The sequence below is a fragment of the Medicago truncatula genome, chromosome 1, assembly GCF_003473485.1.
Source record: "Medicago truncatula cultivar Jemalong A17 chromosome 1, MtrunA17r5.0-ANR, whole genome shotgun sequence".
In the NCBI taxonomy this organism is placed as follows: Eukaryota; Viridiplantae; Streptophyta; class Magnoliopsida; order Fabales; family Fabaceae; genus Medicago; species Medicago truncatula.
In genome coordinates, this window is record NC_053042.1 from 45,468,217 (window position 1) to 45,485,319 (window position 17,103).

Sequence of the window (17,103 nt, forward strand, 5' to 3'; positions counted from 1 at the left end):
AAGAGTCTCATTTATCCAATGTGAGACTTGGGTTTTTCCAATAGTGTTCTCGTGATGAAAACAAAGAGCAAGGTAATTAAAATTGGACCGAACATTAAATCGTATAGACATGAATTCAAGGTTTAAAGATCGGGCAGGGTTCAGCCGGAGTCGAACCAGTGTTGATAAAATATACATGACTTCACGATATACATTGGTGGTATTAATGTCGATAGTTTTTAGTAAAATATACATTGGTGTGAAAGAAAAAAAAATATGCCTCACGTAATTAAATTATCGACATTACTGAAAATAGCTTACTAGAGTCCTTCATCATATGACGAGCAAAACATAATCGGGGGAAGCAAACAAGGAAAAGAACAATGATTTGAAATTTATGACCACAATCAAATTTTATTTTTTGACAAAACCATAGTTAAAGATTTATTTTACAGGCCTATTGGTTAGAAAAGAAGCCCACCCTTCCTCTATGTCAGAACAAGCCTATTGGACAGAAAAGTATATGTGTCAGATTCCATTTCATAAAGATGTTAGAGGTATTTAAGATCTATTTGCAAAGTCTTTGGGCCAAAAGTGCAAATTAAAAATTTCAGTATGTTCAAAATGTAAAAATATAGGGATATTGGTGAAGTTTTTGAAAGTTCAGTGTGTGCAGGTGCAGACCCTCATGATACACTGGATTCACCCCTGGTGATCGCTGGTACGTGAAGACAACATTTCACTTCCTAAGAGCATGTGTAGTTATAACTACCGAAAAACATCTCCGGAGAATATTATGGGTGTCTACACATCTGCTTGCATGTTGAAGATAAGTTCAATCAAATGGACACAGAGGGGAAGGCTATATATCATGAAATGATAGAGAAGTAACTTGGTCAGGGGTATTGCACATGCCCCTTATAACATCCCCGTCCAAGCATTGTTGAATGAAGCATGCATTGCATTTAGCTCCCAAATCTGGAAGATATAAAAATTTGCTATGTTAAGAACAGACTGCACATCAATCGAATTCACTGTATATATGTTATGTCCACACCCAAAAATGGAATTATTTTCAACAGATGTTGCTTGTAATGTAAAGAATCTGGATGGAAGAATACACAGGTGTTCTACTGTCAAAATAACTCTATTTGATAATTGTCCGGAAAATGAAAAAAAATAAACATAGGGGGGTTGATGTTTGGCAACAGGCGGCTACCAACAAGAAACATGAAAGGCAAAAGTAGCGTCTTTAAATCAGTGCATGTATTAGTGAATTATGTTGGTAGAGACAATTGGAAGTTTATGAAATGTGTATGAGCAGAGATAAATAATTGAATTATATGGTTCCATTTAAGATATAGACTGTATTAAGTACTTATTTGAAAAAATAGAATTGACTTAACTAACGTAGACTGAGTTCATTCCTCTGAGCTGGTAATTAATAGCAAATACCTTACAGACATCTTTTCTTATCAAGCAGATGGTCTGGCATGACCCTTGTTGTATCTTGGTGGGGTAGTCTTGGCAACATCTACCACTATCATCCAGCCATTAATAATCTGCACGCACAATAAAATCGTTAGCGGCTACCAAACTTCTTTCTATTATGATTTATAAACCCATATTCTTTTTCTTCCTACATGACAATCACGAAGCAGAACCAGCGCAAAGCAAAATTGCATTTTACATGCATGAAAGAAAGATGGATCTACCTTGCCATTCATCTCTTTGAGTGCTGCACTTGCAGCCTCCTCTGTGGTGTATTCAATAAATGCATAACCCTTGGACCTTTTTGAAATTTTATCTATAATAACTTTAACTGCCAAACATAACCATTTATTTATTTATTAGTAAAAGCGCAGACAAAAGCCTTCAACAAGAGAACAATGAATGAAGTTGAAACTACCTTCAACAAGCTCACCAAAGCCTTCAAATGCGGCGCGTAAGGTTTTCTCAGATGTATAAAATGATAGCCCTGTCCAAGAGACAAATAACTGTCAAATGGTAGCGTATCATACCCTGCAAGCAAAAATGCTCTCCCAAAGTATTTATTTATGCTTCCATTGACAGAGTAATTCACACCCAATTTTAGTTAAATATTCGTAAGAACATCCAGATGAATAGGAGATAAAAGTTAAAACATGCTCTACACCTTTAGAATCAATGTTATGTTGTGAGAATACCTGTCACAAAAAGTTTCTTTGTTTTCACAGAAGCTTCCTGACTTGCTTCAGAAGAATTTGGCATATTCAGACTATTTTCCAAATTTCTACCTGAACATATGTAGTTAGCAGGAAATCAAAGAAAAAAGTTACTAACAGCAGAAAGTAGAAAATCATGAACAAGCATAATTCAATGTCAGTGAGAATCATATCATCATTGAAAATGCATACCAAGTAGTTTCTATCAAAACATTTGCGAACTAGCTTCTGCTTTAATGTAAGATAAATGTTATATTACAGTAGATTGCTACTCTAATATAGTTTTCTCCTTCTGAACTAGTTTCTATCAAACCATTTATGTCAATGAACTACAAAATCATAACAACTGTAAAGAGCTGAATGAAGCACAGACTTTGACACGGACGTGGACACGTCGACACTGCTAATTTTTAAAATACAGGACACCGACACCAACACAAACATATTTATTTATTTATTTGTTATAATTAAATAAAATTTGAACATTATCTGTAACAGATCTAAATTGAGAGCTAAAATGTATATATACATCTAAATTGAGCAATCAATTGGTAGTACACTACAAAAATGTTCGTAAACCAAATCTGACAATTTTTCTACTCATTCATCAATCTACTATACTGAAAAGTTAAAAATGCCATAATCGAATTTAATGTCTTGAACTCCTTCATTGATCATCACTACTTTGACATACCTTTAAACGTCATAGTCATAGAAGTGTGGCACGGACGCATGCCGGTCAAAGACAAAATATAAATTAACACAAAATATCATCCTAGATACAAGGACCAAAATCACACAAACCACATAACTTATACCGATGTAAATTTATAATATATTAGCAAAGAGTTCCCAAAGGCAAAAATGTGTGGAATTTACAAAACGCAAACCTTCATAATCCTTATTTTCAGACTCAAAATTGTCATCTGGCTGAACAGACAAGACCCCAGGCACACCTGCACCACAATCACAAGTTCACAACAAGCATTTCAAATTTCATTAAACATGTTTAATTCAAACTTTGAAACAAAGGTTAAGAATCTATAAAGCTAACCAGATAGCTCATGTGCACAATCCTCATCAAGTTCACAACAAAACCCAAAATTGGTTTTCCATGAAACATGATATATACACATTTGTGCATCCTTCTCGCTGCAAACACCATTGTTATCATCAAATTTTAGAGAAAACAAGAAACACAGTAAAGAAAACATTAAAAAAATAAAATTAGAATTGAATGTCCTTACTTACTTTCCCATGATTTTGGTCAAAATTTGAGCATAATGGTCAACAATTTGAGCTTTGGTAACAACACCAACAGCAGGTTTATCCATTCTAACAACCCAATGCTTTGAATTTCCATTAGGGAACAACAACATATCGGTTTGTGGAATTGATGTTTGGTTACTTGTTGCTGAAATTCTAGTAAAAGAGGAACTACATGAAATGGAACAAGAAGAAGAGTGATTGTTTTTGTTGGGTAGTTTTGTTTTTATTGGAAGTTGGTGAATTTGGGTTGTGTTTTTTGGTCTGAATGAGGGAAAGGTTTGAGATTTGGTGAATGTAACGGAGAGAGACAGAACTTCCATGTTTGTAACACAATCCTAAGGTTTCATGGGAAGAAGTGAAACAGAGTTCAGTGGGATTTTTTTTTGATAAATAAAAAATTTATTAAAAACTACCGGTAAATTTATTTGGGTGAATACAATGGTACTCATGTATTTTGGTTGGATATGTACTAATCATCCAATCAATCAATGTTATATCACATTTTTATATTAATTTATTTTAAAATAAATTTAAATATTAAACAAATTTATATTAAAATGAATTTTGACGAAAAGATATTGTATCAAACACAGAACTTTAACATAAAAGAGTAATTTAGTCATTAAAATTGTAAAGGTCATCACATCAATTAGTTCCTCAGATTTATATATTGAAGAAACACTCATCAATTGATTAATTTTCTCACATTCAGCAATACAACATTGAAAATTATATGTTTGTCTTCTTGATGCACAAAAGATAATTCAAGTCCATATTTATCTTTTATTGATTTTGATAGATGCTTACAGAGAAGATATTTTGATGGAGGGACTTAATTAATTGATATTTTTTTAATTTAAGAGACTAATTTGCTATTTTGTAAATTTAAGAGACTAAATGCTCCATGTTTAAGTGATTGAGTGGTTGTTGGGCCAAGATACTTAGACTTTGTTTGGGAGTTTGGAGGAAAGGAAAGGTTTTGAGGGGTGTAAAATATAAGGAAAAATAGAGAGATCTTTCAAAAAATTTAAAAGAGTAGTTTTTTAGAGAATGATAAATTAATGCATATGATTACTTTATTTTTAATTTTAAAAATATTATAACAACATAAATTAAATTTGAAGAATTCTTATTAACCCTCCAAAACTCCCCAAAACCCTCCTCCAATACAATTTTTTAGTTCCTCCAAATGATGAGGGTTTTGTATTATGAAGAAAAGTTAACCCCCAAAGTCCTCCTCTCCCATTTTCCTCTATTTCTTCCACTTACTTATTCCTTTTTTTCCAAGTCTCCTCCTCCCTTCCCCTCCAAACTTGAGAATGTGGCAACATAAAGTAGTAAACACTGACATTGACATTTGCCTATCAAAAAGTTCCACTTTTCTATTTTTCTTATATCATCATCGTAATTCCTAAGTCTTAATCCATATCAATTCTATGAAAATATATGGCAAGCATTGTATGAGGCAAGAGATGCCTTAAATTAATTATATCTCTACATTGTATGATTGGCCAAGCATGTGTACAATTGATCCAATCAGTTATAATTCAGAAGCGGGTCTTGTTGATTGCCCTCCAAGTCATCATCCCTTGAACCAGTATTAGGATTTAGCATGCAAGCAAAAATCAGAGAAATTATCTGAAAAAATTCAAATGATTTCAAAGTTAGTATTTACATATTTTTTTTCACAATTCTCTCATTGTACCATAAAAAAAAAAAAAACAACCAGATGATGTATAGGAGACAGAAATAGATAGCTTACCATGCATACAGATGCACATATAATGCTGAAACCTTTGCATTCAAAGGGAGCATCGCTAGATAAAAACAGTGCTGAAATGAAAGTATGAAACAGCAGTTATTATATTGTAGCATAAGGTGTCAAAATTAATGTAAAATGGTCTAATGAGAAGTTAGCATTGGTATTCTACTCACAAGTCAGAGGACTCATAACAATTGGTGATAGTAAACCAGATATTGAATTTGCCCCAGCAATAAAAGTTTGTGCTTTCCCCTACAATGAAGTTACATCACAAAATTCAGACAAAGCAAATTATATGAAATGTTGTTTGGCTAGTCTTTCTGATTAGGTGTTTAAATAACAGAATGAGACAAAGAAAAGGAAAACAAACCTGATTGGTTGAGCTTGATGCTTTTGAAATAATACCATATGTCTACATGACAAGAAATATTTAATGTCAATATCAGGAGTCAGGACCATTGATTCTAACTATAAAAGTGGATAATAATTTTATCATGTATGAGGAAAATTAATCTACTACTCACAGCAGGTTTCTCAAGAATATAGATGATGCCAAATGAGCCACCTAAGTATGGTACCTGCCATAGTGGATTAAACTCAATAACTTTCATTATGGAAATGTAGGTTATGAAATTTTCAGCAAGCCATATAAACATGTAAATTTGTATAAGGTCATTGTAACAGTACATGGTGCATAGTTAAAAAATAAAAATCACATCAGTTATAAAATAAATAGTGAAAGTAAAACTTGATATAGAAAGTCACAATTTTACTCACCCAAGGTGCCCATGCTAATCCAGAAAGCCAAGCCTACACCAAAATATATTATGAAGAGAGCTTAGATATGATATTAGGAAGCATTTAATAAGAAGTAAAAGAAAGAGAACTTACATATGCTATTGATGCAAGTAAGGCTGAGCATAGAATCACTTTCTCACCAACCAAAGGATTAAGTATTGGAAGCAATACAATCTGGAAGCGAGCTTATTATAGTAAGTACTTAATAAGCTAGCTTGCTTTTTTATATAGAATAATAGAAATCAAGATGGAGGGATCGAAGGAAGAATTTTCTCTGAGAATCGTTATACCTGAGAAAAGATGGAACCAATTCCGACCATCATCAGAAGTTCTGAGAACTGATTTTTGTTGAAACCAAAAACAGCTTTCAAATAGTACTGCATATGAATTATGAGACTGTCGATTATACTATGGAATTTATTAAAAGAAATTTGTTAAATAGTAGTGACACAACAAGGAAAAAATTTGAGGACTTCAATTAAATCAGTTGAAAACATACCAGCAAAACACTGTGTATGCCGGTCATTCCCAACTTATAAAAGAAAGAGACAAGAGCCACGCCTCTTAATGTAGGACTGAAAAATTTGACAATATTTAGGATTCATGAATACATGTAAGTTCAAAAAAGGATTGATGCTAATTAACATGAGACAGACAACCTGAAGATTACTATTTCTGCGGCATTCCTCATAGATTTGTATCTTCGGCTAAGAACATAAATAACTCTAGTACAGAAGCCTAACTCTTGGTTCTTTCCTGGATCCAGTTTCACAGTTTCAACTAGGAAGAAATGCATATAAAGTGGACAAAAGGTCAATAGTGTTATTGAAACCTGAAAGCAATAAACCATAATTAAGAATCATAACCAAACAGTGAGTATAGAAAAAAAATCAACATACTTGATGTGAACATGAACACAAAACTCAATGAACAAAGATTACCACAAAAATGTAGTTTTGAGGAAGAAACCGAGCAAAGACATTCGCAATAACATGTGCAGCAGAAGAGAGACCAGTGATCCAACTAAATACTGCTACTCTTTTGCTTTCATGAACAACATCTGCCTAAAAGAGAGGAAGTATGAATATGTAAATAAATTTTTTAACAATTTTCTTCTTTTGAAAATTTAGTTGGTTAAGAAAAAACCTCACCACATACGCGACAGAAATGCAGAAGATACTTCCTTGACTGATAATATGCGAAAATGTGCGAAGCACATAGTAGGCATATACAAATTCCTTAGATTGATTCCAAGCAAGTAAAGCTACAACAATGAAAAAAATTAACAAATTGTCATTTCCTCTGGAGAAAAGTATTGTAAACTGAAGTAATCAACATAAATGTTAAGGATATAGAATTTAATTACTTAGCATCACCAACATATTAGATTAACCAAAATAACATACTAGTATTTGTGTATGTCTTATAATTTGAGGAGGTGAAATTGTAATTACCAAAAGGTATTATACTGGTGGATATGGTAAGAAGGAGTAAAGGTTTGCGACCGTGTTCATCTGAAAGCTGACCCAAAAGGGGAAGCACCGCCATCTTGAAAATTCCAGTAATCTAGAAGGAAAGAAAATAAATTTATCATTACATAAAAATGAGAACTCCTCAACTCATTAATTATATATATTAGTAGTGTTGGTTGATTTGATCATAGTGATAATACATACTGTTTGTTGAAGGCCATTGATGTAAATAGCTTTGGAGCAAGATGATTGTTGAGGGCATAAAGCAGTGGTTGTAACATCAACAAGAACAGAAACTGTCATTGCTTCAGCAATCCAATGAATGCTTAGTGGAAGTAACAAGTGAAACAAAGGCTTCAGCTCAAAGAAACCACTCCACCACGACATGTTTCTGAGATGAGATTTGATAAATTCTTAATAATTTGCATCAATCAAACGTTGTACTTAATTGTACTTTGTTCAATTGGACATGATAACTTGTTTATATACGGTTGGAAAGGAAGAATACAGTGGTTGCGTTGTGATCAAAACCGACGCCAATACTTTGATGTGTGAGTAAAACTAGCATAAACCAAAATTAGAGTGATCATAAGATAAAGGATAAGAAGGAAAAACACAACTATATTTGTTCACCTAATTCGCTACAAATTGACATACATATAGAGATGTCTTCATTTCATTCTCAAAGAATTCTTTATAAAGAGATAGAATTACAAGAAATAGGAATTCAACATGACAACAGTAATTTTTACCTTCTTTTCCATATCTTAATTGTGGTCAACGTACTTAATAACTTATTGCCAAAGATGTTTAAAAGTGTTTCTCAACCCTAATATTTCCTATGCTCTCCGTTTTTAACCTTACAAGTTCTCGAACTCCCACTTTTTTCACGTTAAAAACTCGGCTTACACTCCGTGCATGGTGCAATGCACCCCGCGCACAGGGACGTAGCCAACAGGCTGACCTACGCCTGGCGCATGGTGCTGCACGGCCCATACATGAGACAAAATCGCAACTCCTCGAAATTAAATTATTTGAAGGCATATTCAGCAAATTGTCCACGTGCTACGCTCACTCTTGCCTCATGCTGACTTTCACTCTTTCTTTAATTTCGTACTTCATAACTCCTTAAAAAAAATATTTTTTTATGTTCGTATAACAACGGTTAGTTAAATGCAAATATTTAATAAACAATTAAACAAGCTGATATACAAACGTATTTCACCCCTAAAATAAACGTATTTCAAAAACAAAATTAACGTTGACAAAATTCAGAATTTACGTCACTCCATTGGCATGGGTCATGGCATACATGGATATATGTAGCATGAAAACAGCTCGATCTCCCTTCCATTTCTTGCTGATAATTTTATTCATTTATTTCCTAAAAAAAACTTTATTTATTTATTTTGAGGGGCGGTTAACTTTAATTCTTGCGGATGACTTACTTACACTTGTAATGGTAATTGATGGGACCCATTTAAACTAAGCTTTTCATTGGAGTGGTTGAATACCTATTATATACTATTATTAAAAATAATAAAAAAAGTGATGTGTTCATATGAGACTCGTTTAAGACCTCAAATGTGAGGGTTCCATTGTAGATGCTCTTAGTGTGTTAATTTTTATGTTTTTTTTTCTCATCAGAACTTGAATTATAGACCTTCAACCCTTCAGCTCGTTTAATTCCTTACTTCAAATAGTTGAGTTACCTATTGTTGAATTAAGTTTTGCGGTCAAAGAAACAAAACACATTGGTGTTGAGATACATAACTTATAGCATCCACAATGATAGTAAATTAAAAAGAGTTATTAAATGTATCACACATGTACACATTGGATTTGAATACAGTACATGTTCTCTTAGTGTTTGGATGAAGTAATTGAGAAATTTTACAGAATTTAGAATTCTAGGCAATTTAAATAATTCATTTAAAATGCTTTCATTTCTCAATACTTTTGTTTGGATGGAGTAATAAAAAATTTCATTGTCATCATTTTTGGGCAACTTTTATAAATTTTAATTTTTTTAGGTCAAATTTGAAAATTGAAATTAGAGGTCAATTTGTAAATTTCAAAAAAAAGTGAGGGGTCAAAATATAATTTTTGAAAAATTTGGGGGTCAATTTGCAATTTTTTAAAAAATTATTGGAGTCAAATTGAAATTTTTGGAAAACTTGAGGACCAAAATGCAAAAATTATATCAATGAAGAATTTTAAAATTCTTAAGTTTTAGGTGTCATTTGAAATTCTCTAATTTTAACTTGAACAAAATACTTCATAAATTTCCATCATTTTGAAAATTCTTCAAATTATTATCCAAACAATGGAATTCATCTTAAAGTATTTGAATTCCCTCAAAACATTCATTCATCCAAACACACTTTTAGGTGTCATTTGAAATTCTCTAATTTTAACTTGAACAAAATACTTCATAAATTTCCATCATTTTGAAAATTCTTCAAATTATTATCCAAACAATGGAATTCATCTCAAAGTATTTGAAATTCCCTCAAAACATTCATTCATTCAAACACACTAGAGTGTGTTTGGGTGGAGTATTTAAGAAATTTTGAAGAATTTAGAATTATAGGTAATTCAAATGATTCAATTAAATTGCGGATAGAGTAATAAAAAAATTTATTGTCATCATTTTTGGGCAACTTTTATAAATTTCAAATTTCAAAATTTTTGAGGGGCCAAATTATAATTTTTGGAAAATTTGAAGGGTCAATTTGCAATTTTTTATAAATTTATTGGGGTCAAATTGAAAATTTTGGAAACTTTGAGGACCAAAATGTAAATTTTTTAAAAAATATGACAGTGAAGAATTTTGAAATTCTTAACTTTTAGGTGTTATTTGAAATTCTCTACATTTAACTTGAACAAAATACTTCATAAATTTCCATTATTTTGAAAATTCTTCAAACTATTATCCAAACAATGGAATTCATCTCAAGGTATTTGAATTCCTTCAAAACATTCCCCCATCCAAACACACTCTTAGGGATTTTAATTCGCTACCATTTGTATTTACCAAAATTATATTGGTCTAAACTAAATTCAAATTCTTTAAGTAAGGTCCTCAGGTTTGTGCCTTGTGGATAAAAAATTTACGGGTCTCCTTTTAGGAATTTTGGTCAAGTGGATTGTCAAGCAAGTGTTTTTTGACATTTACAACACGATAGTTAACGGTTAACTTAACTCACATATATCGAAAATAAGTAAAACGATGAATTGGTACAATGTGCAAAACTAAAATAAAATTTGTAAATGATAAAAGATCAAATAAATTGAATAAAGGGCAATCAGTCAATTTATTCATTTTCTCAAATTTAGCAATACAACTTTAAAAATTATATGTTTGTGTTGATGTGCAAAAGATTATTCAAGTCCATATTTATCTTTTATTGATTTTGATGGATGGTTACTAAAGAGATATTTGGATGGACGAATTAAATTAAGTGATATTTTTAAATTTAAAGACTGATTTGCTATTTTGTAAATCTGAGGGACTAACTTACTCGATTGTTACAATGTCACAAAATACCGATTTACTATCACAACTTAGTTTCAACTTTACATAGTTATTGTCTCCATGTTTAAGTGGTTGAGTAGTTGAGCTAAGACACTTATAAAGAGTTCGAGAATGGGGCAACACAAAATAGTAAACAGTGACATTTGATATTTGCATATGAGAAGGTCCACTTTTATATTTTTCTTATATCATATTATCCTAACCTTGTAACCCATACCCAACTATATGAATATATGGCATGTGCAAAATGCAATAGACATTTAAGGCAAAGGATGCATTAATTAATTATATATCTACATTGCATGATTGGCCTAGTATGTGTACAATTGATCCAATCAGCTATGATTCAGAAGCGGGTCTTCTATGTTGTCCTCCAAGTCATAACTTGAAGGAGTATTAGGATTTAGCATGCAAGCAAAAATCAGAGAAATCATCTGAAAAAGTTTGAAAAGATTTCAAAGTAAGAAGAGATAAACAAGGAAATGGTAGTGAAGACAGAAAATAGATAGCTTACCATGCATACAGATGCACATAAAATGCTAAAACCTTTGCATTCAAAGGGAGCATCGCTAGATAAAAACAATGCTGAAATGAAACACAGTTATTATATTGTACTATAAGCTTTCAAAATTTATGTAAAATGGTCTAATGAGAAGTTAGCTTTAGTATTCTACTCACAAGTCAAAGGGCTCATTACAATTGGTGATAGTAAATCAGATATAGATTGTGCCCCAGCAATAAAAGTTTGTGCTTTTCCCTGCAGTTAAGTTACACCATAAAATTCAGAGAAAGCAAATCATATGATGCTTTGTTGATTTGGTGAGGGATAATGCTCTTTGTGGCTAGCTTCACTACTTGCTTGTATAGATTTTGGATGAGTAAATAAATAGGTAAAAAAGGACAACAAACCTGATTGGTTGAGCTTGATGCTCTTGAAATAATAGCATATGTCTACATGATAAGAAATTAATTGCAATATCAGGAGACAGGACCATTGATTGCAACTATAGAAGTGGATAACAGTTTTAGAATTTAATTTGTATACACTGTCGGCGTAAAATGTTTTTACACATGCATCAAATTATATCTCACAATGTAGATATTTTAGAATATAATTTAACAAAGTAGCATCGTGGTTGATTTTATTGGATGCACGTGTAAAAAAGTTTTACGTTTTCATAGAAATTAATCTTATTACTTTATCACATATGAGAAATTAATCTACTACTCACAGCTGGTTTCACAAGGACATAGATAATGCCAAATGAGGCACTTAAATATGGTACCTGCATTGGTGAATGAAACTCAATTACTATCAGCAAGAAAATGAAGATTATGAAATTTTCAGCAAACCCTATAAGCATGTAAATTTGAATAGGCATATTGTAACAGTACATGATGCAAGGCAGTGCAAGGAAATTACAGACTCCTGTTATAACTTCTTATTCAAGTTATGTAAAAAAGCTTACTGTGAATACAGGTGATAAAACTGATTACAACAGTTATTAAATAAAAAGTGAAAGTAAAACTTGATATAGAAAGTTATTAATTTTACTCACCCAAGGTGCCCATGCTAATCCAGAAAGCCAAGCCTACACCAAAATATATTATCACAAGAGCTTAGATATGATATTAGGAAGCATGTAATAAGAAGTAAAAGAAAGAGAACTTACATATGCTATTGATGCAAGTAAAGCTGAGCATAGAATCACTTTCTCTCCAACCAAAGGATTAAGTATTGGAAGCAATACAATCTGGAAGCGAGCTTATTATAGCAAGTACTTAATAAGCTATCTTGCTTTTTTATATAGAATAATAGAAATCAAGATATCATACAATCATCGGTATGGAGGGATCAAAGGAAAAAAAATTCGTCTGAGAAGCATTATACCTGAGAAAAGATTGAACCAATTCCGACCATCATCAGAAGTTCTGAGAACTGATTTTTGTTAAAACCAAAAACAGCTTTCAAATAGTACTGCATAGAAATTTGAGACTGTCAAGCTATGGAATTAACCAAAAGAAATTTGTTAAATAGTAGTAACACAACAAGGAAAAAAGTTGAGGAATTCAATTAAATCGGTTGAAAACATACCAGCAAAACTGTGGTTATACCAGACATTCCCAACTCATAAAAGAAAGAGACAAGAGCCATGCCTCTTAATGCAGGACTGAAAAACATTACATTATTTAGGATTCATGAATGTAGCAGTATATTTCACAAAAGAAAAATTATCAGAAAATAATCATACAGATTATAGTTATGTATATTGATGCTTAACATGAGACAGTCTACCTGAAGATTACTATTTCCGCAGCATTCCTCATAGATTTATATCTTCGGCTAACAACATAACTAACTTTAGAGCAGAAGCCTAACTCTTGGTTCTTTCTGGGAGCTAGTTTTACAGTTTCAACTAGGAAAAATTGCATATAAACTGGACAAAATATCAATAGTGCTATTGAAACCTGAAACAAATAAGCTATAATTAAGATTCATAACCGAACAAGTATAAAAATAATCTTGAAATTGTATATGAACTTCAACACAAAACTTAATGAACAAAGATTACCACAAAAATGTAGTTTTGAGGAAGAAATCGAGCCAAGACGTTCCCAACAACATGTGAAGCCGAAAAGAGACCAGTGATCCAACCAAATACTGCTGCCCTTTTGTTTTCATTGACAACATCTGCCTGACAGAGGAAAGATATCAATATGTAAATAAAATTGTTTACCATCTTCTTTTTCTTTTCAAAATTTAGTTAAATTAAGATAAAAATCTCACCACATACGCGACAGAGATGCAGAAAATACTTCCTTTACTGATTATATACGAAATTGTGCGAAGCACATAGTATGCATATACAAATTCCTCAGATTGATTCCAAGCAAGTAAAGCTACACCAATCAACAAGAATACAGTGAAAAAGATGAAAACAGAGAGAAGAAGAAAAAAAGAATCATACGTAATAATGAGAGTTTACACTATCAATCAATCATAATCGTTAGATCATTGAAAACATTCAACTTTTTATCATAATGTTTTAAAATCAAACATGTGATTGGTTGTGACGTGCTAACAGTCCAAACTCTTTTACACTTACAGTAAATTAAACTCTAATTTAATTACTTAACATCACCAATATATTTAGATTAAGCAAAATTGAAATTACCAAAAGGAAATATGGTGGTGGACATGGTAAGAAGGAGGAAAGGTTTGCGACCATGATCATCTGAAAGCTGGCCCAAAAGTGGAAGTACCATCATCTTGAAAATTCCAGCAATCTAGAAGGAAAAAAGAAAATACATTAATTATAAAATAAAAATGAGAAAGTTGGTTGATCATATGAATTTGTGATAATACATACTGTTTCTTGAAGGCCATTAATGTAAATGGCTTTGGAACAAGATGATTGTTGAGGACATAAAGCAGTGGTTGTAACATCAACAAGAACAGAAACTGTCATTTCTTCAGCAATCCAATGAATGCTTAGTGGAAGTAACAAGTGGAATAATGGTCTCAGCTCAAAGAAACCACTCCACCACGACATGTTTCTTAGATGAGATTTGATAAATTCTTAATAATTTGCATCAATCAAACATTGATTGTACTTAACTGTACCCTGTTCATTTGGAGATTACTTATAGAGATCAACGAAAGAGAAAGGAGTGCGAGAAATACTTTTATGTCACAGGCCTAAATAAAAACAAATTGGATATACACATTTTTATATCAAAAATATATAAAAGTAAATCATATTTAAAGTTGTGACCTATGATGCCTCAATACTCCAAAACGGAGACGTACCCGTACCGAATACGTATCGGAATTAATTATTTAATTTTTAATAAATATTTTATCGGATATTTATGTGATATTCCGCAGATACACAAGGATACTTCTAAGATACTTCACAGACACGTATTCTAGAAAAAGATGAAGAGTAAAAAAGTGAGTTGTAAAAATTCATTATTGAGGTATATGACTCAATTTTATATATGTATGAATAGAATTGATTCTCAATGAAACACTTAAAATTATACTTTTGTGGATGAACGTAGCGAGAAATGTGATTCAGTTAATCAACATTAGATAAAATTTGTGTTGGGATCTTTTAATGATGTTTCTCTCAATATCCCAGCATATGAAAATGTAATATGGTTTATAAGAAAACTTTCAAAAAATATTATTTTGATCACATGTATTATTTTTTTAAAATTGTAACTTTTATTATATACAATAATGAAGAGTAATTAATGCTAATTTTCTTCAAGTATTTTACATACATATAAGTTTTATTATAAATTTTTATTAACTTATCTTAATCGTATCGTATCCTAAATTTAAAAAAATTTGTGTATCCGCGTACCCGTATCGTACCCGCACCCGTATCTGTATCCTTATCAGGCTTCATTGGTTGTGAGTTGTGACCCTACAAATATCCTTATGGAGTTCCACGTGCTACACTTACTCTTGTCTCATGCTGTTGACTTTTACTCTTTCTAACTTCATTATAGTAGCTAAGTATACATGGACCATGGTAGTTGCTATTAAAATACGTATATTTTAATAAAATTGCGGATGAGACAAGGATATATCTGTTTGAAAATTATTTATTCAAATTGACTTCTGTATAATAAGTTAAAATGTAGTTACGATGTAAATATGAAAATATTTAAATATATATCATCAATTGACAACCAATGTTGATCTAGTTGGTAAATGATTCAATTTTCCTTTCTAACTTAAGGACTTGGGTAATATGTAATTGTAAATGCTTTTGTGGCTAACGTTTTCTAAGCTTCGACGCATATTTTTGGTGAATTCTGTCATTCGACTCGCATAATTATAAGTTTCTTTATTAAAGATAGATAAGTGTGTCGGATGTTAAATGTGGGTACTTCTCCCCATTAGTCATAATTTAAATTTTGTTTGTTATGTTGCGGAAGTTTAATCCATTTGTTAGATTCAACCACGTTGGTAACTCAATTAAATTTCATTCTATCAAATGTGACATGCTTTTGCTAGAACGCATAACAACTTAATTCACTCAATTTTCTTCCTTCGCCATATATATTGTACATTACCCAAAATCCAAATATGGCATGCCTAGCTTTTGCAAAATTGATCCGAAAACATAACATCAAATAAGTTTTACCCAATTTCCTCCCCATGAGAAAGCATCTATTGGAACTCAAATTAAAAAAAGAAAAAAAAAAAGTAGGATGTTTAATATGTTAGGTCGTATATTTACAACTCTTGACTTCTTACATCATTCAGTATGGGTGAGTCTTGCCACTAAGATTTATAAAAAATAAAAAACTATTTTGATAAGATGTAATTAATTAAATAACCGGATAATAATATATATTTACTTAAGCTTGTTAATTTACGTAAAAAAAAAAAATCAAACTCGTTGATTAATTGCAAATTCTATAAACAATTAAACATGTTGATTTACAAATGTTGACAAAATTTGAGATTTACGTCACTCTATTGGCATGGGACATGCAAACATGGATTGATAGTAAGAAACTAGCTCGATCGCCTTTCCATTTCTTGCAGATTACTTACACTTCTAATATTTTATTTTCAAACTAGTTACAAACCCGTGCTTTGCACGGTTCAATAACGTATTTGATAAAAAAAATTCTTTGAAAGAATAGTTGTTAAAACGACGGAACATTATGATTCATCATAAAATATGTATGGGCTGATTAAGAGAGCATATAATCAGTTTATGAGATTAGGAATTGACATAATATTTAGGATGAAAACTATTGGAACCAATAAAGGAATCAATGATGTGTGAATTTACATATTATCCAAAATTATAAAAAAGAGTTCTCTTGTAATACCCATATTTACATCAAATGAAATCAAGCAAAGAAGTAGCACCAGTGAGTGAAGATAATCTAGTCTAGGATTAAAGTTAAGGTGATATGTTGAAAGTGCGGATCATGAACACCAAATCTTTATTTGGAAACGACTTGAACGTGCATATTTTTAGGTGGCTTCTCTAGATAAAAAATTAACTTATTACCTACCTCTAACATATGTTCTCGGCAAAATTTGAA

The 17,103-nt window shown here is 31.5% G+C and overlaps 3 protein-coding genes across 3 annotated transcripts; all 3 read right to left on the reverse strand.

Annotated features, from left to right (window-relative positions):
* Window positions 1–517: 517 nt before the first annotated feature.
* LOC11405373 (organelle RRM domain-containing protein 1, chloroplastic) lies at window positions 518–3,851 on the reverse strand. Its single transcript, XM_003591722.4, has 8 exons — window positions 3,435–3,851; window positions 3,238–3,335; window positions 3,074–3,139; window positions 2,166–2,255; window positions 1,889–1,957; window positions 1,695–1,801; window positions 1,435–1,541; window positions 518–957 (listed from the first exon to the last, which is right to left on the reverse strand). The coding sequence occupies exons 1-7, from the start codon at window positions 3,770–3,772 to the stop codon at window positions 1,455–1,457; spliced, it is 855 nt and encodes a 284-aa protein (XP_003591770.1). The 5' UTR covers window positions 3,773–3,851; the 3' UTR covers window positions 518–957; window positions 1,435–1,454.
* A 951-nt stretch (window positions 3,852–4,802) lies between these two features.
* LOC11405374 (hippocampus abundant transcript-like protein 1) lies at window positions 4,803–8,280 on the reverse strand. Its single transcript, XM_003591723.4, has 14 exons — window positions 7,689–8,280; window positions 7,467–7,578; window positions 7,164–7,276; window positions 6,954–7,076; window positions 6,672–6,844; window positions 6,512–6,587; window positions 6,303–6,389; window positions 6,106–6,186; window positions 5,992–6,024; window positions 5,739–5,792; window positions 5,585–5,626; window positions 5,388–5,466; window positions 5,215–5,285; window positions 4,803–5,090 (listed from the first exon to the last, which is right to left on the reverse strand). Exons 1-14 carry the CDS (start codon window positions 7,869–7,871, stop codon window positions 4,989–4,991), a joined length of 1,329 nt encoding a protein of 442 aa, XP_003591771.1. The 5' UTR covers window positions 7,872–8,280; the 3' UTR covers window positions 4,803–4,988.
* Window positions 8,281–11,149: 2,869 nt separating this feature from the next.
* Window positions 11,150–14,726, reverse strand: LOC11411764 (hippocampus abundant transcript-like protein 1). The gene is made up of 14 exons (XM_003591724.4): window positions 14,394–14,726; window positions 14,199–14,310; window positions 13,811–13,923; window positions 13,596–13,718; window positions 13,319–13,491; window positions 13,118–13,193; window positions 12,914–13,000; window positions 12,696–12,776; window positions 12,582–12,614; window positions 12,255–12,308; window positions 11,932–11,973; window positions 11,701–11,779; window positions 11,537–11,607; window positions 11,150–11,456 (listed from the first exon to the last, which is right to left on the reverse strand). The coding sequence occupies exons 1-14, from the start codon at window positions 14,574–14,576 to the stop codon at window positions 11,358–11,360; spliced, it is 1,326 nt and encodes a 441-aa protein (XP_003591772.1). The 5' UTR covers window positions 14,577–14,726; the 3' UTR covers window positions 11,150–11,357.
* Between the last annotated feature and the right edge of the window lie 2,377 nt (window positions 14,727–17,103).